Here is a 26,880-nt window from a genome sequence, read left to right as displayed (position 1 = left end):
CCGTGGTTCGCGTTTGATATCAATCGTCAACAGAATCTTAAATAACGCGCGCGTGATGCATTTTCGAAGCGTGTTAAAATAAAATTATATATATATATATATATATATACCAAATATTGGAAACAAAACGGTAATATACTAAGAATAGAGTTGCATCATTCATAGTATCAGAAAACTTTATTACAAATGTTTTTCTCTTTATTTATTTATACAGCAAGGTAAAAAGTCATTTTTCTAAGCTAATACACTTAAATTCAACGCACATTTATGTTATTTAGCGTTATTTTGTGTGTGTGTGTGTGTGTGTGTGTAATATGGCTTGCGTGGGGTTGTATAAGGGAGAGACTTTTAATTATAAAAATTACCAGTAACAAAATCACACAATATCTGCGTTATCACTTTGCTGCAATACCAGTAGTTACTCGATAGCTCATTCATCAAGAAGCTCATTCATCTCTTTTTTGTGTCATCGCACAATAATATCGAAGAAATCTATCAAAATATATCGTCATATTTATTTACTAATATCAATCGAAAATAATGGCAAGCAAGAGATTAAAGATGCTCAGTAATTTTGAACAGAAACATCAATAATGCCAATTGATTTTTGAATAATAAAAAAAGTTTGATTGAATAATTAACAAAACATAAAGATTAATTGAAATAAAAATAGATCAGAGTCAGGTTTTCTGTTTTAATTTAATTTTTTAGTTTTTAAAAAATTCTTTTTTAAAAAATATTTTTTTTATAAATCACCATAATTATATTAAAAAATATATATGTATATACATAAGTTGCCAATACTAGTATAGCAAAGTGGCACCCTCTTATTTCTCGAAAACATTGCAGTGTATGAATATTGATAAAAGTATGATCTGCTTAGATAATTAAAAAAAATAAAGATCCTCATTTATGGCTTTTTTCTATATAAAATTCATTAAAAATGAATCTAACCTAAATAATGAATCTAATTTTTATACATAGTCATGATACATGTTGCATCTTGTGGAACAGCATAAGATAATATTTATACAATCGACAAAAAATGTTTCATATTGAAATGATTTCTAGGAATCCTTACAGTGCCGGTTTTTTTTTTGCAATATTAACACCCCGGGCAAGATTATCATGGCGCCCATTCAGGGGCTCGATCCGCATATTAGGGGCACCGGGTAGCGGCGCCTCTACAGATCTGGCGCTCTGGACGATCGCCCGACCGCGTTCCCTCCCCCCTTAACGCCGGCACTGAATCTTCATATACATTATATAATTTGTAACTAATTTACACAAATGTTAAAGGAAAAGAGAAGAAAAATGTAGCACATTATGCAGATTTTAGAGCCCATTTCTCGGGCGTTTAGTAGATGTTTTTGATTATGTTGCTAAGACAATTATTATAAAATATGGAATAGTATTAAAACAACTATACCATCTGATATAAAACATTTTCTATTTTATATTTATATGTTCGAAGTTTTAACTTTTGCTTAAGAAATATAGAAAACAAAGGGCCGATATGAATGACTTTTATAAAGAATTATATTATTTCATTTTATGGAATATAGAACTTTTTAATAGTAGAATATAATTCCCGCAATCTTTAAAGACGCATGTATTTAGAATTTTCTTTAGACTGAATAAATGAAATACAAAGCGTAAAAAGAAAGTTGTCAACTTAAATAAAAAATAAAAAGAAATATAAATAAGGCTTCGATGAATTAAATCAATCCGAAAATTCTAAAATGCCTATGTGAGCTGCCGTTGTTGGTGCGTAAAAAAGGAAGATTTCGTTGAATTGTCCAATTTGTATTAAAAGAATTAATAAGTTAACGTTTCGATCCATCGATTTGAATCCTCCTTAGTGTATATAGTTAATTAAACAAAATTGATAAAAATACAGAAGATTTCATATTAATCTTTTCTGTACTTAATAAATTTCATATGGTTTCAGTACCATTGTTAGTATTTTTCCATCGGTCAATAATTAAAACCAATAAGATGTATAACCTAATGTAATTTATATTAGTCATTAGTAATGAATAATTAAAAAAGAAATGTTAAAAACTACTGAGATAAGGAAAACAAACAAGTTTCATCGATCCATTAAAACTTGTAAAATTTGAACAAGAATGGCATTAGAAAGATTGACAATTATAAGTCAGTTATTACAGAATATCGTTCGAGATGCGCCCATGAATTTGATTGGGATAATGCTAAAATTTGAAATGAGATTCAACTTGAAAAAAAAGTTTAATATCGGAAATGATTCATATCAAGAAACAAAAAAAACGCTTTGAATTTATAAAGTTATACGGACCTTCTAGATCCAATTTACTTTGAACTGATTTGTTAAAAAATTGATTACGAGCTCTTTAAAGATCTTATCGATATAAAACACACTTATATCTACAGTAAAGTGAGGTCAGCGATATGTATATCCGTCTTACATATGATAAACATTAGCAGTTTATATTTCGTTTAAAATCTGTTGTCGCACAAGCTAGTTCAAATTTTACAAGTTTCAATGGATCGGTGAAATTTGTTCGTTCTCATTTCAGTAAGTTTTTAACATTTCTTTTTTAATTGACTATCAATGACTAATATAAATTACACCAGGTTACATTTTGTTGGTTTTAATTATTGACTGACGGGAGGAGAATGATAATGACATTGAGACTGTTGACATGAAATCTGCTGTATTTTGACTAATCTTGTTTAATTATATACACTGAGGAGGATTCACAAATCGATGAATCGGAACGTTTGTGTTACATATTGATTTTTTTAATATAAATTGGACAATTCAACGAAGTCTTTCTGTACACCAATAACGACGGCTCGCATTTTAGAATTTTCGAATTGATTAAATAAAAGAAATACTTTTTGTTTGCGAAAATCTTATTGCGAAATATATTTTATACGAAAAAAATCTGTCAAAATATCTTGTTGGGGTCATGCGTGTGTTTCGTATTATATCGTCAATCAGAAGGCTTGTGCTTTCCAAGAATAATCTTGGTATCTCTGTTTAATGAATTTTATACGGAATATTTCAAAATCATCCTTATAAAAAAAATCCAGAAATAAGCGATTTTGAAAGATCCTAAATACAGTACAGAGATGTATACCTTCGGAGAGGTTGCCATTAAAATGCGCTACGTACATTATTCTTAGCGAAAAAATATCAGGGCGAGAAAACTAGGTCGGGAATAAAATCCGGGCCACTCATCCAACCGAGCTATCTTAGACCTCACACTCCAATACTTGTCTCGCTTGCCTACTTTCTTGTACAAGAAGGTGAATATATGCTAAAATGAATTATGAATCGGCCCGAATTTGCTTTTTGCAACCGTAACACTTTCTCAATTAGTAATGTGTCTGGTACGGTGTTTCACTGCAGCGGTATCTTATCGGGACATTATTAGTGCATTTCGACAAAGGCGTGAAGATGTGCGGGTACTCTGTTCATTGTCTGTCTCATCTTTTTGACTACTCGCGCGGCCAGACACGTGAGCGTGGTATACCTCAATGGGCAAATCGAATCGTAAAGCTCCTTATTGCACAATAACATCTGGAACGTCTTGCCGTCGTTGTTTACCGCGTCTAGATGCGCACCGGCATCGAGCAGGTCGACCGATAGGATCGGTCGCCAAGGATGCAACAGCGCAGTAAGGTGCAGAGCCGTATTACCGTCATTATCCCTGGCAGTTACATCCGCGCCCACTCTCAGCAGAGCCTTGGTCAAATGAGAAGATGGAAACTTACATGTGGGATACCTACCAACCAGTGCACTGTCTTCGCTGTGAACTAATTGCAGCGCGTCGCGGCCCTGAAAATATACAACAAAACCGGAATCGTAGATATCGATTGTTATCTTTATTCTGCCAATTATTATTATTAGAAAATTATTGCCATTTACCTGTCTACCTTTGGCTTTTATTCGGACTAATTTGTAGAGCTCTTTGTGTAAGACGTTGTATTCCTCGCTATTCTTTTCTCCGGTTTCACGCGTTAATAAGCACGCCAAGTGTAAAGTGATAACGAGAACTCTGTTCAAATACGTTAAATCACGCTCGCATGTCAGATCGCCCATCTTATCCAACATTTGTTTTCCTTTCGCTACCTCGTTAACCTACAAACATTTTTGCCGGCATAACAAATGCGTAAATTTTGATAACTAGAGAAATACCGACAGACAACAACATGACGTTATTGCACTTACAGCTTTCTCAAAAACTCTCAAAAGATCTTCTCTTTTTGCTGGTGGTACTCTGCGACCCCGAGTTGTTTGTTTACCTTCTTCGCCTACCATAAAACTGAAGAGTTCAGTAAAACTAAATAGAGAGCTTTGCGTCATAGGATTTAGCGGTTCTAGCATGCTCTGCTGCATGTCGAGAGCGTAATTCCATAGTTCGATGCAGCGACGGAATTTACCCGCATCTGCATAGACAGCTCCGCGATATCTAATGTAATAACTAGTGTCTGGATGAGCTGGCCCTAATATTCGTTCTCTGATGACCAGCGCTTGCATGCGCATTTCATCTGGATCTGCTAACAGATCGTCCAAAGCTTCGGGGTCGATTACTTCTCGAGCGAAATCATAAGCGGCTACAAGTGGCGGAGATTCGGGCTTTGATATCACTGGTCCGTCTCCCCGATATCTGAGGAGAGAAAAAAAATATGTGTCGTACATTCTCTCTCTAGAGCAAAAATCGAAATTATATTTGCTTTAGAGAATTTGTGAAAGATAAAATACATATATTTTATTGTATTTATAAATTTGTTTTGCGTTCAAAAATCACCTCCAAAATTATATGAGATTAATAGAGCAAGTTCCAAGATAAGAAACATTTCACACGCATTTCAGTCACAGATTGACAGTCTGTCCGTATACAAAGACGTACCGTTCGTTCATGGCACGCTTCCAGAACTGCAGAGCGCCAATCATGTCCCTTTTTTTGTCTACAAACGTGGCTCCGAGCAACTCCAACGCATCGATACGTTCTTTCCTGCTGAACAGTTGCGGAATGCCTATGAGATACTCGACGATATGCGTATGACCTGCAAGAAAAGAAGCGAGGAAACGTTCGATCAGCGGTCGTTTCTTTTTTTCTCGACAGTTTAAGCGTCGCGGAACAGATAGCTTCGGACGAGCTAAAAAAAAACTGTCTTAGGGGAACCTTCGAGTGGTGCGTGGAACTTTCTGCTTTAACCTGTTACTGCTGCCGCGAGGAGTGGCGTCATTCCATAAGAGTCCACGTCCATCTGGGCGCCGTGTTCGACAAGTATCTTCAATATCTCCAAAGATCCGCTCTCAGCACAATCGTGTAACGCCGTATTGCCCTTCACGGACTTGCGATTTGCGTCCGCTTTTAGGGCGAGTAGGAACTTGGCGATTTTAACATGACCTCGGTAACACGCGATCATCAAGCATGTGTGCCCATGTCGATTCGCCATCTCGATATCTATAACGGAGGATAATAGAAATATAATGGGATACTGATAGAGACAGAGTTTGCTCCGTGTGAAGCATCTGTTAAATATTTTACAATATAAGATGATGATACTAATTATAGGTTATTTAAAGTTAAAATAATTTTCATTAATTCGTGTAAATTTAAACAAACATTTTAAAAAGTTGTTAATGTCAATGTAAATATTATAATTTTGAAAAGAAACTACTATATACTTAATAAACCAATTGTAAATTTCGAACAAGCATTTTAAAATGTTTATGTACAAGTCCCAAATACGAGTCAACATAATTAAATGTATGTATGAAATTATTAAAGAAATAGAGACCTTTTATTAAAGAAGTTATTAATGATAACTTTCCGCTTTTTTCCCTATATATTAGCAATGTTTGAGAAAATAATTTTGTATTACAATAATTACAGAAAAATTAAAGAATGTAAATAAACTTTCTGCATATTTTTTAATACATGTACATCAATAAAATATTTAATTTTGCAAATTTGATCCATTAGAACTCTACTTTTAACTGATACTGTTATCTTAATAAAGTAACGTTTCCTTTTTTTAGATAGAAAAATCGAATCTTATTAGTAAGCGTAGTTTTTATAAGATTGCATAAATTTTCGCAGTCGTCTCATTTTTCTAAGCTGTGAAACTACTAGTTTTACTTGCATTTACTCTTCCATAAGGGAAAATAAATATATGGAATTAAAAAATAATTTACAAAAAATTTATGTCTTTAAAAATAATTCTCAAATGTATATTTGTATCTTTTTTACCTGCACCGTGTTGCACTAAAAATTTAACGATATCGTAATGGCCATCGAAGCACGCAGCACGGAGGGGTGTAGAATTCGTTTTCGTGATCGAGTTTACCTTGGCTCCTCGTTTTACTAACAACTTGACTAGGTTTAAGTGACCAGCAGCCGCCGCGCACCATAGGGGTGGTGCACCCTCAATCGTCTCGCCCTCGAAGACCACTGTTTTCGAAGAAATATTCTGGTAAAATCTTAGTACCAAAGCGGACGCTCTAGTAGTTTCGATTTATAAGAATAATAAAATAACATAAACTTAATAATCGTAAATAAAACTATTGCGGTAAATCAGCCTATAGCATAGCGAGTTTGTTATAACGGTTACAATTTTTAATTTTTGCCGTCATTAAATGTAACGTCAAAGAAAAAAATCTGAATTAAAAAAAAAAAAAACGTGTATTTTTGCCAAATGTCACTTCTGATTTGATGGCTATTCTCGATAAATGGATCATTGGTCAAAATAATTGGCCATCAATGAAAAGGACTGTGATCTGACCTGATCCAGGCTGTTCCACGTCTGCCCCACATTTTTCGATGAGGTACTCCGCCACGTCGTAATGTCCGTTTCGACATGCCATGACTAAGGGTGTTGCGCCATGGGTTTTGGCACCGACTAGTTGTCCTACCTCATCTTTGCCTCGATGTTCCAGAAATACCTTTCGAAGGGAGAACAGAAATTTTCACTTGATATCACTTTGCTCGAAAATAATCGCTGCGAAAAATCTGCGGGATTGTGAAGATATTTGCGGGAAATGGGAGAATTTCAAAGCTCTCGCGCGCCAACTTACGTTCGACAATACGGAACCCGTGTTGGACCGCTTAATGAGTTAGCACGTGCGTCAACAGAGCACGGACGTGCTGTGCGATGTGTGCAGATAGATATTTCAAAGCTGACTGGTTTAAAGTCTAAGCGAATTACTAGTACGACACATGTATGTACACATTCAAGGCCAAGAATTCGCTAAATAATAAATATTTAAATCTCACAAATTCTCTTGTGTCGTTCCACGTTCTTGAAACTTTTTTTTTGTCTTTTTAGTTGCAACAATTTCTTTCGGTCTTTTAACTTGATCGTTTGCCTTGTACAAATTTTATCAATATTTACATTTATCTTCTAATTATTATATTTCGTACGTTTCCAACTATTTCAATCAGATTTCAAACAACAAGCACTGTTTTTTCATCAAAAAGAGAAAATTTCACTTCGATTTCGCGAGAGAGAAACTTGAGACAAGTTTTGTTTGAAGATAAGCACCGGAGGAATTTACTCGCGTCGACGTTCACTGTCAATTTGAACACATCACGTGGCTATAGTGCATGTTTCATTTCAATTTCAACGCTGAGAGAGAGAGAGAGAGAGAGAGAGAGAGAGAGAGAGAGAGAGAGAGAGAGAGAGAGAGAGAGAGAGAGAGAGAGAGAGAGAGAGAGAGAGAGAGAGAGAGAGACTAAATCCTTGCGTCACTGTGACAAGAAAGCCTCTTGCAAACCCGCGAAAATATGCAACGCAAGATGACAAAAGTTTTTAGCTTGTCCTTCGCAGTCACATGCGAAAATGGGTTTCTCTACAATGTGTGCGAGATTTCAAGGATCACGAGCCAAGTGTTAAATAATGTTATGACAATGTTATTAAACTGATAAATTAACCATTTGTTCGTGACAGTCAAATAATGAATAATTGTATCATCGTGTTATGACGATCAGTTTAAATATCCTATCCAAGAGAGATCAATAGAGTCAAATTGGATTGTATTAAACGCAATCAATTCGTTAAGGAATCGCAGTTTGAAAAAATTCCCAATTTCTTTTTCACACAGTTCGTTCAACGGTACGATTTTTGTTAAAGTTAAAGTCACGAACACTCCCCGATTATCGTGTTGTCGCTGTATATGAAATCGGAGCAATCTATGTGCGCACACGCTTAGAAGAAGACTGAACGCAGCGAGCCGAATCTTCAACCCACTGCCTTCTGGAGAAATCATTCTCCAACTATCGTGGACGTGCGAGTCCCGTTAAACGAATAATCGGTTGACATTGGGGCTCATCGTGACAAGCAAACTGCTGCTTACGATGGGCCGCTACCGGGAGAAAGAGGGGCAAAGCCGATACTCTCTTTTCAACTTTGTGATCTTCCACTCTTCTCCTCCTCTCTCGCATTTCTCCCTTCCTTTAATGTTTCTCCTCCACGAGGAAAGGACCTACATAGTTTTCGTGAAAGATCTGTATTGTTCTAATCAAAAGAAAAAGAGGGAAAAGGATAGCTTCATCCATATATCGATTTGTGTTCACAAAATATTTATTAAAAATATATTCGTTCTTATACAAAATGTATTGATGAAAATACGCAGTGCAATCCTTTTAGTGTCCAAGACTTAGTGTCTAACAAACTAATATATAATTTACTTCATTCAACATCAAATTACGAGAACACGAGACTGCGGAAAAATTATTGTTAGAATTCGCTGAAAATGATTTAAAAGCAAATCGCGAATTTTCGTATGTGTGGATTTTAACTGAAATAAATATATTTTAATAATTCATTGAGTACTAACTACTGCGCTTTGTACTAAAATTTATTAACATTTAATTATTAATGTTTTTTATTAATAATACTCTTTTCGGATTTCGTTTTTTTACTACTTTTTTTTTTTGTAGAGAATCAACGTATTCTGTAAGTTTCAAAACGCGATTACGATTTTTTTCTCACATTCTATCAATGTAGATTAACCTTAATTACATTAAGCGCTGCATGAACAAATACCGTTCTATCTTTGTTGCTCACTGAATATTAAAAAAGATAGAACGACAGAAATGGACATGCAATTGAAGAGTTCGATCTTTGATCAACAAGGAATCAATAAACGGTCAACATTTTTACATTTCTTATTCTTTTACTTTGTTTTCTACTTAAGGAAAATCAGTGCCGTTATTTGTGTGGCCGATTTACTTTTTCGTGAGTCCGTTCATTCGACTTCGACTCCCTACTCCCTCCATCGTTGTTACATTCTTGTTCGGTTCCTCGGTAAAATGTAGGTAATGAGGTCAGTCGATGCCGAAACAGTCTCACAAAAGATGAGTTTGCTTTTATGCTTGGATGGAAAAGAATACATGAATTGCGGGCACCTCCACGTAATAATTTTCCACTTAAGAGACATGCAACAGCTGCGAGAAACGGTTAAATATTATCTATAATGGTAGACGATCAATAATGACGACAAAATTGTATTTAAAATAAAGCAAAATGAAACTTTTCACTTCACTCTGAATTACGTAAAACAAGTCCAAAACTTAGCAAAAATGGATCCATGAATCTAAAAAAAATTACGACGTCGACAGAAAACGAGTTGCAATTGCATAAAATCGCAGTGTTGGATTTCTTTCGATGTATAGCAATAAAATTTTCGTAATTATATCGCAGTAGTGGCGATATGTGCTATTTCGCGATGCGACAAAGACGTGAAAAAACCGCTTCGATAATGTCCATCGGGTAACAAGAATCGAATAATAAATTATTCTTCACATAATAAGGTTATTGTTATATTATTTCCGGCGTTTGTCTTTCGCAGAAAATGGGTCATTATAGCAGGACTTTCTTTCAACAATAATCATGCTGTTTTCTTACGTTCATCTGAAGAAGGCATTTAAATACTTTTGAAGCTTTCTCTACATGAACTCATATAACACAAGAAAAATTACGCGGAGAAATAGCGGTACTGTTCATCAAGATACATCAACATATCAACGCGCAATGTATAGCCTGATCATAAATTTAACGCTAAAAACAATTAATGCCAGTTGTAACTGCGGTTAAGTACCGTACGCCACGAGTACGGTGTACGTGTGCTTGTCTCTCAATGGCTGATGCATATGCAAGTATTGTGTTGTTGCAAACCTGGAAGACACGTCCCACTTAAATTTTACGTTTGCCACTTGGAAAGATTTAGTTTGCTTGCGTTGCATTACGAAAAGTAGCACACGTCGTAAATAGTCACCCATTCGTTCGCGTTGAGAGCGTAATATTTTTAAATTCGTCAATATATCAAGCAACGCTGTCAATCTCAAATGCAAAATAAAACAGGTGTCCAATTTTACGACACTTTAACGCACCGATATCACGTCGACCGAAGAAAAGCAACCGATTCTATTGTTTACGAAAAAGACGGAGAGAGAAATAGTAAAAAAGTATAAATGAACAAAATTAGTGACGACGATCAATGAGACCGCTTAAATCATTCATCCATAGTAATTATCTGCGGATTAATGCAGATAAATTATAAGATTGCAGAATGACGTATGATTATATTTATGAGTATGTTTATGTAATTTATAATAATTATTGATCTTTTCATTTTTAACACATCTTACAGGCTGTTTAATATAATAAATAATTATATTAAACAAATATAAAAATTCACACATAGAATATATTAAGTATAAGCATATATTTTATCTTATATAATCAAATATACCAACATATTTCTTATTAATTTAAAAAAATAAAATAAAGTAATAAATATGATTAATAATTTAATATTATATATATAAAAAAAAAGATATTTTTTTATTTAATTTAATAACACACACACACACACACACAACATAATAATAGTAAAATACAATTTATCTAGAAAGTTTATCGTCGTTACGTTATAATGAGTTGTTATCGATGTTTTTTAGACAAAGGGGAAGTAAACAAGATACCAATAAAGTCACATTTAAATATGCAGTGCACCACGAAATATGCAATTTACGTGGAAAATCCGTCGGAAAATCCTACCAAGTTCGACCTCGATCGACTTGTTATACACAGTAATTACGGTGTTACAATCGTGAACCAGTATTTTCGAAGCGGCGACAAAAAGTTCCCCGCGGCACAATTATGATTACGGCATACAAGCGTGCGCGAATTGAAAATTACGCTTACCCGTATATCCGGAGTAATTATAACAATAATTGTGGCGGATATTGTTGCGCGGACGAGCGATCATTACTATAATCATATCTGGAGACGCAAAGAGCACGTGCCCGCATCAATAATGTTTACGAGCTGTAACAGCAATAGACAAGTTACAAAGCGATCGTGTCGATCATTATACGCTATTACATAAAGAAGTTTGATTTAAAAAATAAAGAAAAAAAAAGATAATTCCTCCCATGGTACAATTTCTTTTTTTCATTTATCGGTATTTAAATTATCACTCTGAATCATTAATTTCCGTTACACCTATCGCGATAAATCCGTCTAGACTTTGTTTCATAATTTTTTTCTGTAATTTTTTGGTAATTTTTTAAATATTTTGTGTTGCTACGTCTAGCCTTTTTTTAAAGGCTCAATTTTTCAAACATATATTCTAATGTTCCATTTATATACTGGTTAACAAAATTAGCGCATACACTAAACTTGTGTCAAAATTTTGCATAATTTTTTAGATGAATTTTGGCGATTTCAATTATCTTTTTTTTTTCACGAAACAGTACAGTGATAAAACTTGACCTGTCAAAATGAAAACTTTTATGCAACCTTACCGCATTACACCTGCTGTGGAAAAAATCGCGAAGACTTTTTGTTACTTGCATCTTACAGCGGGATCTTTTACCTTTATTTTGAGTAGTTGTTCATCGCTGTGCAATTTTTTTGACCGAGTTATCGAGATTTTAAGAACAAATGGTCATTTTGATTTTCATCGCTTATTATTCGTGAATAGATCAACGTACAGCGCTCCGGGGAAAAAACGGTGGAAAGCTGAAAGTTTGTACTTTCGAATACTACTATTTTTTTTTCTATACATTATGAAATATTTATTTGTAATATTTGTAATTTATTTGTATTAAAATACTTATTTGCCAGGTCAATATGTCCTTTATTTCTTGCTAATATGCTTCCTGACAATTGTTTTTTACAGGCGCGCAGCAGCCTCACATCGGCGCACAGCAGCCAATAATTTAATACGAAAGACTAATATTTATAGTTTGATCTTGTATTTAAGATTTTCTTAAATTTATAATTAAATAATCTTTGTAATTAACAAAATTGTATCTAAAGACAAACTTAAGACAATCTTAAAGTCATATCAGACTAGAGATTGAGATTGAGATTGAATTGGAATTTGACCAGTCAAAACAAAGTTAAAGAATATTAGTTTTGTTCCATTTCAATTCAATCTCTAGTCTGATAAAAGCTTAATGAAAAATCAAACTATGAATGCCAGCCAAAGAATAAACATCTATTTTTATAGATTGGCGTATATTTCTTCATATCATTATTTTTGTAGAGAAAAAATTTAATACACTCATTTTGTAGTGCTTATTTTTAATTGATGCAAAATATTTACATATCATTGTTTTTGTAGAGAAATTAATTTGTATGTGTAAATATAATAATTTTTTATTTAAAATAATTGTCACTTTAATAATCAAAGTTGTAGCATTTCAGAAATGTATATTATTTAGGTTGAATTTGATCAAAAGTTTTATTTTGAATTTGTGATTTTTTTTCGTTACTACACTGACAAAAAAGTAATATATCCAATAAGATATGTAGTTGCGGGCTGCCAATTACAAATATACTTAATACAATAATATATGCTATTGCAATATCAACATTGTACTTGCATTAATAGCAAATATTATTGTATTGAGTGTTTTATGTAGTTGGCAGCCCGCAATTACATATGTTAATTGTCTGTATTACTTTTTTTCTGTGTAAAACATTACAGACGTGCACTACGCGCGCGCTATTTAGCTTTTTACTTTTTGAAAATATATAAATTGCAATAATAATTACATAGATAACCATCTATACAAATTATCTTTTGCTAGCTCTGTGATAACAGCTTCTTACAAAGTTATCGCAGTAAGACTGTCAATCAGGGTTTCAGGAAACCGGTGACAACATTTCGGTAGATGCGACTATCGATTTTATTCCTTTCTTTCTTTTTTAATGTTTTTCATAATAAAAATTATATAAAAAATTAAGAAATACATTTTTAGAAATGTAAAATATTATAATATCACGATATTGTAATAATGTTATGTTAATAATATTTTGCTTACTGGGCAATCCTTTTTCTTTCGGTCTCCCCCTCTCTTCCTCTATTTCTCTCTTTCTCCTCGCTCAACCTCTTATTTTTGTTTTATTTATTTTTTAACTTTAAACAATGTGTTTTTTATCCTCTCTTTTTCTTTCTTTTATATTCACTATTTTCTATTTTTTCTTTAGGTTTATATATTAATATTAATAATATTTGTTAATTATATCCCTTTCTCTTCTTCCTTTCTTTTTTCTCTCTTTCAACATAAATTAGAATTACATTTTAAATGTAAAATATTATAGAAAAACATTATAGACACAAAGAAAAAAGACAAAATACACACACACACACACACACACACACACACACCTCATCTTATATTCAAATTTTATTTTAACTCTAGAGAATACAAAAAAGCAAAAACGATACGATGTAATTTTTACATTCTGTGCAATGTATAACTGTGTAAGCTTAATAGCAATCAAACGATAAAGAACAATGTTGAATTCAAATGTCATATAATGACTAATTCGTAAAAATCCGTAATCCAAAAGAAAGAAATAGAATATGCGGAGGTAGCCGTGGTAACTTTTGTATTTTCCATTTCTCACTTTGTCTTTGTAAAATTAATGAGGATGCTTTACGAAATGTGAATTAGATTTAACATTTCAAACAAAAACAATTGCGAATAGTCGACCCTCGAAAAAAGACGAAGATAGATTATATTTTTAAAACGGGTTTTGTCCAGCTCCGTGATTTGGAATTGATTAAATCGTTTTCAAACCAGTCGGCCGAGAGAGGACGCCAGCCGGCACACACATCAGCGTCCGTGACGCGTTTCTCGTTAAGGACAACGAACTGTTAGTGCTGGACAAAAATATTTCGGGAACACACGCTTTCATCAGTCTATTCTTCTTGTAGCTAGAGCTTTTTCTTCTAACTCGAAGAGAAAATTACTCCGCATCATGACTGGCGTTGCTGGGCATTTCCAGTTATTACTAAGCTTCTTACATCGGTGTCGCGGCAATAAACAAAACCGTCACCAGAACGGACAATGATTACCCGCATGTTCCAAGTAACTATGGATAGAACAATGCAACCTTGGTGTTGCTGGGCATTTTTCTTGCCATTCATGGCCAACCATTCACAACAAAATTAAAATAATTTTAAGATATTCAATATAAAATTATAACTTCACAGTCCTGATTATTTAATAAAAAAGAAATTATTAGAAGATATAAAAAATAACATCTATCATGTTATACATAATATTTTTAACTTGTGAACAAAATAATAATGTAGTGACAAGACAGATGTTTGTGATTTTTCCAATTCTTAATTACAATATTGAATTTTTGGGCTTTTTGTTATTAAAAATAGCAAGTTTTATGTAGATTGTATAAACCTTTTTAAATGTGTGAAGATCTTCAACGCCAATGCTTATCGTGCGCGCGCGTAATTTAAATTGTAAAATATACTGACATATACACGCATCAATTTCTGTACCAATATAATAAAAATAATAATTCAAAATTTTGAGTAAATTACAGTTATTTTCATAACTATAGTGTAAAGATTACTGTACATGCTTAATATACGGTGTTACATGAATCCGCAAATTATTCAAAAATGAAGTAAAATTTTTCAAACTTCTCTGTTTCTGTTTGACTGTAGAATTTGTTTCATTAATATTTTTTTATTACATTTAATTATAATTTTCGGTTATTAAACAAAACTTACCCTCGTAAATGACTCGTTGTTCGGTAAATGCTCCATCGCAATTAGATATCTATAATATATGACAATTCACCTTTGCGTAATTGAAATCACACGATAAAAACTCGGAATGTTATAAAGAACCCAAACAAGATGCGAGAAAGTGTCTTTTATGAAAATCTGTTACTTCCTGCAAAGCGCACATTCGATTTCGATGAATCCAGGGTGGTATCCCAAGTAGCAAAAGTAGAAGGTACAACTGTATGCGAATAATGTTTGATAATTCTTTATGCATAATAAATTAAATAAAGACGGTATCTACTTTTCGCTACATTTGTGTTCTACAAAATTATTTTAATTCTTGCACGATGAATTCATTAACAAATGCCTGCCAAAAGCATTCTAATACATCCTAGTAGGATGCATGTAGAATCCTTTTGGTAGACATCTGGAGTAACATTTACTCTTCTATTGTTGATCACGACTTGCTAGTATTAAGAAACTTAGGGAGAATAATTGTAGTGGAGATTGGATTGTAGAATTTAGAATGCTACAATCGAGCTGCCACACTACTTTGGTACCTTGTTATTATGGACAACAAACATGGAAAAAGCACGTCATAAAAATGTTGTTATTACATTCGATAAAGATTGAAACATTAAAATTGAATTTTGAAATTTTGACACGCAAGCTGATGAGAATTTATAAGATGTATTGTTCAATTACACAAATATTGTTCAATACGTCTGCCAACTGTTATTTAATTTATTGAACAACAAATCATAACTTTGAATTAAATCTATTTTTATCGAATTATTGAGTAATGGAATAAAAATCCGAATAATAATCCGAATTTAAAGAAAGAAGATATGGAATTCGTGAAAAAAAAAGAGAATTTATTTTCCTTTTTTTGTTACTGCATCAAAATTGAAATTCTTATTGATTCAAATAAATTTTTGTAAGACCGGTTAAATTTACTAACAATCGATAGAGAATCACTTTGTGAAGTAATACGCGAATTGAATTCTGATAACTGATTTGAAAACTGCCTGCGATCACTTGTGAAGAATCAATGAGGTTGAACGCTTCGATCACGGAGCGAGAAGGGAATCGTCCAGTTCGTAATAAGACAAAAACTGCGAACAGTTCTGATGTAAACTCGAATTATCACTGAGGTGGCTTCCTCGAAGTCAGCAAAGATCTAGCTCGACTTTGTGAAGAAAAGAGTAGGGGATTGAGAGAAGCTCGACTACAAGCCTCGTAGTACGAGGTGCGTAATATAGAGGTGGATCGGTGGCTGTTGAAGCCAGGAATGTATTGAGCTCGAGAAAGTCGCCGGTCCAGGTGGGTTCAATATTTAGTTCTAGTTAATAATGGTTGAAGCAAAACAAAAAGAATATCGCGACTTATATTCGATCGGTACTATACACTGTATATTACATACACTATATTCGTTGTATTATAAATATACTTTGGCAAAATTTTTACATATATTAATAATATAATAATAATTATTACGATCAGTTATAAGTATATAATTTAATAAAACGATGATACTTTTATGCATTTATATTAGTACATAAAATGTATTAAAAGTACATATTTTAAGTATATATACAATATTATGTCTGTTTTATAGATACTTTTTCTATATGTTTTTTAAAAGCTTAAATATTGTTTATATAGGTGCAAGGAGATACTAGCGAAAACTTTCCAGCATATTTGAAAATCGCTAGATTTGTAGACTATCACTGCCAGTAACCGAGTAAACGGGTGAGACTAGTCGAATCGTACAAGAACTTACGCGACCGAACGCTTGTGTGCAGCTTTCTAATTGTTCTTCCTGATCGACTCTTACTGGCGGAGCGCGGTTACGTAACAGGATGTCGTATCGAGGAAAAGTCAAATAATGTTGCTCGAGCGATTACGTAATGTTGCGCGAGACGAGCGAGAGAATCGCATAATCTCAAAGAAACCACGATCTTTGCAAAGAAGCTCATGCACTATAAACACAATTACTTAACACAAATTATTTGACGCCATTCACTTTTGAAAAGTATTTATATGAGATTAATAGACATTTTTTTATTTAAAGCTTTTTGCTTTTCTCTCGTATCACAATTACAAAATAAACTTAGAACGAGAGACAGAACAAAATGAGGTTTTTATAAGTTGTACCATCCACACGATTCTTTTCAATGCCATTGACGTCGACGTTATCGTGTCGCATGTAAAAAAAAAAAAAAAAAAACAATTCAAATTATATTCTTCTAAATAGTACTCTCTTTCTTGTTGGATAATATGTCTCGAAGAGGTGCAACAGACATTACGTTAGCACGCACTCCTAGTGCAAACATTAAATCCTATGCGCTATGTGTGGTTTGAAACGCGAAATCGATTACATCAAGCATCGCTCGAAGTTATGCTTTGTCAAACTTTAATTGAGTTGGGTAAGTTAATATATTTGTTTTACTAAATTAAGTTAAACTTAATGGATTATAAATTTTTAATTTAAAGGTTAGTTAAAGATTACACGAACAAAAAATTAACTCGGTTAAAGTTTACGTTAAAATTAAATTAACTCAAGTTAAAGTAAAAATTAATTTTGAAAAATATTCTTTATATTAAATTTAAAAACCATATAATTTATTAAGTGTTAGATTATCAATACAATTATAATATCGATCATTAAATATATTTAATATTTTGCATGTAAATTATAAAGTTTATAAGGAAATAACACAAAAATTTGCTTTTATGCAGGAATGTATTTTTCTTTTATAATTTTTTTTCTTGTAAAAATGCATGAAATCGATCATTGTTTGAAGAAGTCTTAGCAAAGGCTTCGTGAAGTAATAGAATTTAAGATTAACGTTATAGTTCGTTTTACTTACTTCGAAACGCCGATATATAATCTTCGAGATCACACACTTTCAACAAATCCTCTGTTATGAGGATAAAGGCTAAAGTATTTTCATTATATGTCATAATGAACAGATTAATAATAGTTAAAATTTATTCACGATACGTGCCGCTCGCGTTTTCACACGTATATCAGCGTCATGCCGCGCAATAACAGACTCGCGCAAAACAATTGAACGAGAGAAATTGTTTGATGCAGCTAGATTTATTGGGTGGGTCTCACAAACAGCGCTAGGTATAAGGATTATACAATTTGTTTGTCTCTCGTCGCTAATCTTTTCTGTCTATCATAGTTAGTTATATTAACAGCGTGACTAATGATAATCTAAGTACCACAGACAGACTTTCTTGTTACATTTAACAAATAGTCCAGATATAAATTCTGTCTCTGTCATCTATATCGTTTAGATACTGAACGTATGCGATATCGCAGTGCTTGCTATTCATTTATTTATTTTAGCTAATTTCTCGTTGCTAGAAAATTTTTGCTATAATTGCAAGATCATTTTTTTGAGTGTTTACTTGAATTAACACAACAGCAATATGTTAAATTAACACACAACTGTGTTATAAATTTAACACAAAACTTTCTACAAGAAAAAATTTTAACACAAATACAAAATTTTTTTACCGTGTAAAGATAAGAGTACCCATTCGGTCTGCAGCGGATCTTGTTGCTGAATGTAATTTTTCTGTAAATTTAATATTTATAGCTCATACGCGTAAACTTTGCCCTGACATTTTTGTCAGTTACTAGCTAGATATCAATGCTCAAAAGCTTCTATAAGATCTTTCCTTTGTCAAAAAACTGTAAATAATTGATTGCGAAAAATGACCAAAAAATTTTATTTTTATCTTGTTTAAAAGATTACCAGTCGCATAGTTAACTTACTATTATTGCAATAAATTAAATTAAATCAAATTTACTTATAATTTAAAAAAATATTATATAGATTATAATTGTAAAAATAATTTATAGCGTATAGAATTTATTTAATACAATGTTATATCAAGATATTGCGAAACGACGCATCGCTAATCGGGTACACAAACAAGGTTGTTCAAGAAAACGGGGTGACAGAAGGAGCGGAGCAAGACACGCAAAATTGACGGCGTCAAACGCACGTAAGGCCAGGTTATGTCAAGTTACATTGCGCGTTTACTTTCTAACCGGTGTCGTTACGTGGACTTTCGACAAAAGTATTACGTCTGTATAATTGTAAGCGGTGACATTATCAATAATGAAAGATGTTATCGCGTGTTTAAATTCATAATTTAATCCGATTTGATTTGTTGTGTCAATGATGTCGATACAACGTAACAAATTTTATTAATTGATACATTTTTATTATTATTTGTATCTTCTCGTCGATGTTATAAATTTTATATAAAAATAATTTTAAAATTGATTATTATATCCGTTTTCCTACTTTCTTTTTTAATTATAAACAATTTAAAGAAACTTCATTTGTTTTATATAGCGCGCGCACGCACGCACGCACGCACGCACGCACGTACGCACGCACGCACGCACGCACACACGCACGCATACACGCACACACACACACACGCGCGCACAAGCACACGCACACACACATATATTTTAATGCATTCTTTCGAAATTATTTGTTTTTTCAATATACTTTTCGTTTTACTTGCTTATATTTATCAATTCTTAAATCAAAGTTCCATACAGTTTATATTTTTTTGATTTTTTTAAGAGATTTAATTACTGATTGAATATATTATACAATATATTAGAAAATAACAAAAAAGATTATCAATTCGAATCTACACGTAGATTGCCTACATATACAGAAGGAAACAGAAATGCTGTTAATTTTATTTACATTGTATGGATAAAAAAGTACAAAGAAGTATCCTCAATCATTAGATTATCACAGATGAGGAAATATTTCGAGAAAAAAAAACTTCAAAGAAAAGAAAAAAGGGATTATTACGGTATTTCGAAATAGCATAAAAATTCGATTAAATGGAGAACAATACCATTGCTTTTTTTCAACTATCGTACATTGTAACTCGAATAACAATGTAAAATATTAATCGCGCCGCAATAATGTAATAAATATTATTTTATCTATTCGAGACATTACTTACACAGTCATTGGGATTATAAAACCAATATCTGCATCATTATTGTACTCTTACGCAGCATAAAATTTACATTCATCATTATTACTTCCGACGTGCTTTGGAATTATTTGCTTTGGATTTACAACTAGCATCTTACAATGTAAATAAGTGCTAATGTTAAGTGCAAAGTTTAGTTGGGTCATTAAATTTATTGATTAGCTCTCATCATTGCTCCATGTATTACTTACTAAGTATCTGCTCGATTATTGGTCTAATTAGGAATACTATTTTTTATATATATTGTGTGTGTGTGTTGCGTTGAGCGTATCATATCTTTACGAATCATATTATTAAAAACCACTATTGTTGAAAAATACTGAGCTTTCTTATATGTGTATGTTTGCACGCATGTATTTCTTGTTATGTGCTTCGTCATAATAAAAAACACATATGTGTGATCAAACACGTCATAAAATAGATGAAAATTATTCGTATTATTTGCAAGAAATAAATATGTTTACACATTTTTGTTTTTTTTTCTGCTGAGCATCATAGCAATTTAAATTTCGGCAAGATAATATTTAGTGTGATTCTTTATTGCAAAAATTGTATCATCTCGTATAAATAAAAATATTAAAAGAGAGCAAACGATTCTCGCGCATTGAGGGAATACAAAATGCAAATATATAAAAACATTTTTGAGTAGGCGATAAAGATTAAGACTGTTCCACGTACACACGAATGCGATTTCCATGAATCATCGATAACAATCTCGCGCATGTTTTTTTCCGCTTTTTTACAGAGAACAAGAATCCGCGTGAGTTTTCTACGTCATATGAGAAACGCTAAGTATGCGTAAACAGTTTTGTTTACATCTCGTACACATCTTAAAAGGCTAAATTGCTGTTTTTGCACTTATAAATATGTAAAATATATGTTAAATATCAGTCAGGATACAATATTACAAGATGTGCAATGTACTCGATGACGATTGACATCCAACTATCAGACTTTGCATCGAGAGTTCACGCAATATTACATATTATTGCATTAAATAGAACAACGCGTAAATTCTTTATATAATCTTCTTAAAATGCTTTTTATAACAGATTGAATAATTTCTTTCAAATTCATTGACAAATTTTATAGGATTATAATTTTTAGAAAAAATTATAAGAGATAAGTCACACGAAAGTACAAATAATAAATAAGTTTATGTAAAGTTTATTCTTAAGATGGTATTCTTTTTTTTTAAATTCGTATATGATTAAAACAAACTTAAGTACATACTTCGTTTGTACCTTCGTTTTTATTTATATTTCAAAAGCTATTTATTCTTGGATTAAGAATAACATGCTTAAATATTGGGTTAGCGATTAAGGTTGTGTAGAGTATATTTTAGATAGTATTCTTAAGATAGTATTCTTTTCACCACCAACTGCTACGTGGCGTGTTATCTCGTGAACAAAATGCATTTTCTTATAAAAGAGGCTCGCCAAGAGCATGGAAGAAAGTAAGATTTCGCCATCAACATAGGTATAACATTAGCTAAAATATGTCAGTCTATAAAAAGGATTGAGAAAAATGAGAAGGACAAACTTATGAAAACTTTTGTTTTAGAAAAATAATAGGTATGTTTAAATTAAATTAAATTTATTTTGGATAAAGTTGACAAGAAGACTCATTGAGAGAAAAATTACAATTAATACGAGCATATTTAGTATTAAACTAATGCAATTTTATTCTTTAATTAAAACAAATTTCGTTTTGAATAAAAAACATTTTTAATTTTGATTAAGAATAAGTTATTCTTAATTAAAAAATATTTATTCTTGACGCTATTTTAAATATAAAATATTCTTGAATCAAGGAATTTTTGCATTTTTTTAATCCGATTCCTGAAAAGGGGGGTAAATCTGACTCAGGTCAAAATTTCAACCGTTAGCTGTTTTAAAATCAAGGAAGGAAGCAGGCCCTATTCCCTCCCTACAAAATTGTATTGTAGGGGAGAGTCCTTAAGCAAAGTTACGAGTTGCCAGTCGACTTCAGTCCACCTTGATGAAAAGTTGAAGTTGAGGATACTGACCCTTTTCAGTTACTGGTTACACTGCGTGAATTTTTGAGCCGAGGTAAGTTCTATAATTTTCATGTTTTTGTACTTGTAGTAGTACACGGAACATGTATAACCTCATATTACTATTATTTTTATATATAGAAAATGGCACAACGCTAACAACCGAAACATTCTATGCTGTCTGTATATATATGTATATATATGTAAATAATCATTTATTGTACCTTTTTCAAATATGTGTAAATGATACATTATTTTAATTTAAAAATATTTTTTAATTAAAAAATATGTGTATTTATTTCCTGAAAACATCTATGATGACACCTCAAAAAAATCATATCTTCAAGTTAAAAAGTGAGGTTTTAATTTTGTTAAATTATATTGCAATATTTTTTCTGAAAAAGTAAACTCTTAAGCTTTAATTTAAGTTTTGATTCATTAAATTTTATTGTTTTTTTGCAAAGTTATGAATAAAAAAAGTGATTTTTTTTCAAGAGTTTGTTTATTGCTAAAATTTATTTATATAAATTTTATAAATATCATATTTTATAATTTTATCATAAAGTAGAAGGTTCAAACATAATGCATGAATTTTTTCAGATTTTTTGAATAATATTTACTATATATTTTTTAAACGCAAGGTCAATTATATCCCTCTTTTCAGTTAAGTAATGTTTCAGGAATCGGGTTAAGAATACATCATTTTTTTGTGTGATAAATTATATGAGAATTAATGATTCATTTGATGAATACAGAAATATCGAATAGTATTTTTTATTGACAAACAAAAATGTTCTTCATAATCGTAAATCAAAATTCGACATTAACAGATATAACAAAAAATATATATAAAATTCAATTTATGCAATTTTTCACGACAAATAAACAACTCGATTACGACTATAAATACGCAATTTACTATTTTATTTCAATTTTATCACTAGATACCACAGACGCGCGTTTCGCGCGCGCTACTTATCTTTTTATTTTTTACTTTTTAAAAATAAATTACAACGATAATTGTATAGATAATATCTATACAAATTTGACAGCTGTCAAAATTCAATCGCAATGACAATTACTCTTGCAACATGAAGTAAGCGCAGCGAGGACCAATCGGCATCGCGGAAAAAGGGCAACTTATAATAAATTTCAAGAGATGCGAACTCGACTTTACATGCATTTTTTTAGATAGGATTAGCCTGTAATCAGAGTGGCGACATGTGGGTACCACTTTTGATCGGTCCGTCATATTTCATCAGGTCGCCGATTTTCAAATCTGAATATTACATATCCTTACATATCTCATTACATATCTTTTTTCAGAAACAATTGTTACAAAAGAGTATTGTACATCCAACCATTTTTCACAAAAATGTCACAATACCATTGTTCACAATACTGTTTTCATAATCTATTCTAAAGTGGTCAGCTTGCAATACATATATGTATGTACTGTGTTAGACAGAATATATATATATATATATATATATATATATATATATCTTTCTCGCTCGGACATATGTATCTCTTTCTCGCTCGCACGATTCCGATGAAACAAGGCGGAACCTCTCTTATGTCGCCACTCTGAATACAGGCTCTCCAGATAGGACTAACACGCAGTGCGCGCTTGTATTAATTAAACTGTCAAATTACAACTCTTGCAACACGAAGTAAGTCAAACGAGAAAACCAATCAGCATCGCGGAAAAGCGGCAACAATACGCGCACTTCTTGCGTCTACATGACTTTTTTCATTATGATGATGAATGAATGAATGGATGGATGGATGGACTAGCACGCAGCGCGCGCCTATATTAACTAAACTGTCAAAATTAAACTGTCAAATTACAACTCTCGCAACACGAAGCGAGTCAAGCAAGAGAACCAATCAGCATCGCGGAAAAGCGGTAATAATACCGCTCGACCACGAGCAAACTTTTCGCATTTTTACGGTCTTTTTTATTATGGATTCTATGTGCCCATATAAGATAAATGATAATACATTTTTTTCTAAGGATATTAAATACGCATTAAATCTTAAATTCAAGAGCGCTCCGCTCATTTTGCCATCTCTTTCCTTTCATCATTTCGCTTCACGCCGAATTATATTTCAGTTATGCCTCTGACTCACCGCATATTCCGTTGGTGTACGAGTAATATTAGACCGCGATATGCGAGAGAATCCGGTGCAATCCGCTTTTCAAAAGTCGACGCGACACGATCCAAAATTAAAGCATAAAACACCTATTTTACAAATACTTGTAAATTTATGAAGATAACTATGTTTTCATTGTGTATATAAAAACTTTTAAAGAATAAACTCATTTTTAATAAACTTTATTTAAAAAATATATACATATAATGCTTGACAAACAAGATAATTTTGTTGAAATGTCAACATAACGTGTGTCACGATTAATATATAATTAAGAAACTGTAATTGTAATTAAATCCAAAATTATTTTATGTATCTCTCAATATAGAGAATAAAATCAAGATTAAATTCTACTAAAATTTGTGCTGGATCACACAATTTAGTCGTACTAGATTATATATATTAGATAAAATTAATTAGATTAGAATTTAAAAAAAATTAGAATTAAATTAGAATTTATTAAAATTTATGTATATATATAAATATACAACTTGATTTTATTCTCTATTGAGAGATACATAAAATAATTTTGAATTCAATTACAGTTCCTTAATTATATTAATCGTGACGCACATGTCATGTTGATATTTTAGAATTATCTTTCCTATCAAGCATTATACATATATGTACCATTAAAATAAAAACTTATTAAAAATGAGTTATCATTAAATTAAGCAGACATTTCTTTAATACAGAGCTACACATGTTATTCTTGTTCTTACAATTAATGCAGGACAAGCATCTGTTCATTCACTTTTCTCGTCCCATAATAAAAACATAATCACACTAGCCTTAAGACGAGTGGCCGGAAGCTCATTCGGTATTTTTTAAGAATGCACTATCGGAAGGTAACAACCCTTTCGATTCACGACGATGAGAGAATTGGCTTTTGATAGACCCGTTTCGTTGGAAATTAAACATATTTAATTCCGAAATCCTGAATGTCTAGCGCCCACCGACAATGAGTGTTTTTGAAATCGAACAATTCTAAATACAGAACGGGAGAAGGGAGACTCACTTTGCGTTGCTTTCGCTCAAAAACAAAGACACTACAAATGTCGATGATTCAAAGTTTAGCTCGAGAAACAAGCATTAATTTTTTAATTAAAAAAAGAAATTTCGAGAGAATAAAAGAATCGATGGAATAATTGAAATCAGATTAGGTCTGATTGAAAGTCACATCAAATTTGAGAATATGTAAATACATCAATTACACGAATGTAATTATAGTCTAAAGCAGCTAATATTTTGATCATTGCTCTTAACTCTTAAACATTTTCCGCGAATTTTTTTCTTTTGTTCTCTAACACATTTTCTCGTATCTATTTATTGTATTTACCGATTTAAAAGACACTGTTATAAAATAAAATATTACTCAGCTATTAACACAAAGTTACTTTACATGTAAGGGAATGCACAAGTGCACGATTACGCGAATGACGAGTAGCGAAAAGTCAAATAGAAAAACAACGTCGGTAAAAAGCGTGATTGAGATAGAACATTGACTTTCCAAGCAATGTCAAGGTATCGCGCGAGCGAAACTCTGTCGTAATTACAAATCGAATGTCGCGAGTACACAGAAGTTGTAACGCGATCGCGTGCGAGAGTCCCCTTCCCTTCCCTTCCCTTCTCCTCACTTTACGGCGACAAGAAAGGATTCCAGATGGAAACGGTACAATGAAAATGCGAAGGTCCTCGATCGATCTTTCTGTGGTCAGGTGTAACGATTCCTGTTCTCTTCGTCAGATTCAGGTTTACACAACACAAAATTGTGGGATCTAAATCACCAACGAGATCGAGCCTGCATTTACACGAGAGAATAAAGAAAAAATAATTGACTCTTTCGAAACAATCGGAAAAATCCTCCCTTCAATTTGAATGAACTTTAGACGCGCAGAGTGTAATATCTCAAAGATATTATATTCTTTCGTTTTTCAAATGCTTAAAAATTCGGATTATTTTTTTCTTAAACATCTCGTATTACGTATATTTTCCTCAATCCGACTTGAGGAGCGAAACGTTTTACTAATCACGAAACGAGTACAAAGACATCTCCTTTCCTAACACTTGGTCTTCACGATATAATCGGTAGTTATCCATTTCCTCTTTTTTACTAATTTTACACTTTTACACACACACACACATCACTTCTTTTATACTATTCAAAGAAACTAATTTTAAATCAATACCTTTAAAATCTTGTATATATAATATTGTTTCGTTTATAGATAAATTAGACAAAAATTTAATTTGCATCTACTACAAGAAAGCAACTACGGTTCAAAAAATATTTAATTGTAATAACACATAATAATTGAATATTTTATATGTTAGATCTAACATTTATTATTGAGATTTTTGTATTTATATTTATTATTTAACTGCTATATAAACCGCACGATTATCGCTTAATTTATCAGTATTAGAATTATTTATCACTATTAGAATTACAACTTGCACATACAGTATCAACAATAAACGCTTGGATATTCGGATTAAAAAAACACAGATCAGCAAGCACAAAAATGTTAGTTATGAGTTATTAAAGCATGACAGCGAAGAAAAATGGCAATGAACCCAATTAATTATTGCGATCATCGCT

At 32.1% G+C, this 26,880-nt stretch overlaps 1 protein-coding gene across 1 annotated transcript in view; it reads right to left on the bottom strand.

The window, feature by feature from the left end:
* Positions 1 to 176: 176 nt before the first annotated feature.
* Positions 177 to 26,880, bottom strand: part of LOC105837203 (protein fem-1 homolog CG6966) — a 42,315-nt gene continuing 15,611 nt past the window's right edge. Inside the window, exons 2-8 of the mRNA XM_012681778.3 lie at positions 6,784 to 6,943; positions 6,252 to 6,452; positions 5,211 to 5,462; positions 4,902 to 5,058; positions 4,220 to 4,658; positions 3,917 to 4,129; positions 177 to 3,826 (exon numbers count right to left, since the gene is read on the bottom strand). Coding sequence (XP_012537232.1) covers positions 3,419 to 3,826; positions 3,917 to 4,129; positions 4,220 to 4,658; positions 4,902 to 5,058; positions 5,211 to 5,462; positions 6,252 to 6,452; positions 6,784 to 6,943 — 1,830 coding nt within the window. The 3' untranslated portion in view covers positions 177 to 3,418. The remainder of the gene's footprint in view (positions 3,827 to 3,916; positions 4,130 to 4,219; positions 4,659 to 4,901; positions 5,059 to 5,210; positions 5,463 to 6,251; positions 6,453 to 6,783; positions 6,944 to 26,880) is intronic.

Source organism: Monomorium pharaonis, chromosome 11, assembly GCF_013373865.1.
Source record: "Monomorium pharaonis isolate MP-MQ-018 chromosome 11, ASM1337386v2, whole genome shotgun sequence".
Lineage (NCBI taxonomy): Eukaryota > Metazoa > Arthropoda > Insecta > Hymenoptera > Formicidae > Monomorium > Monomorium pharaonis.
This window is presented reverse-complemented; position numbering and strand designations above follow the sequence as displayed.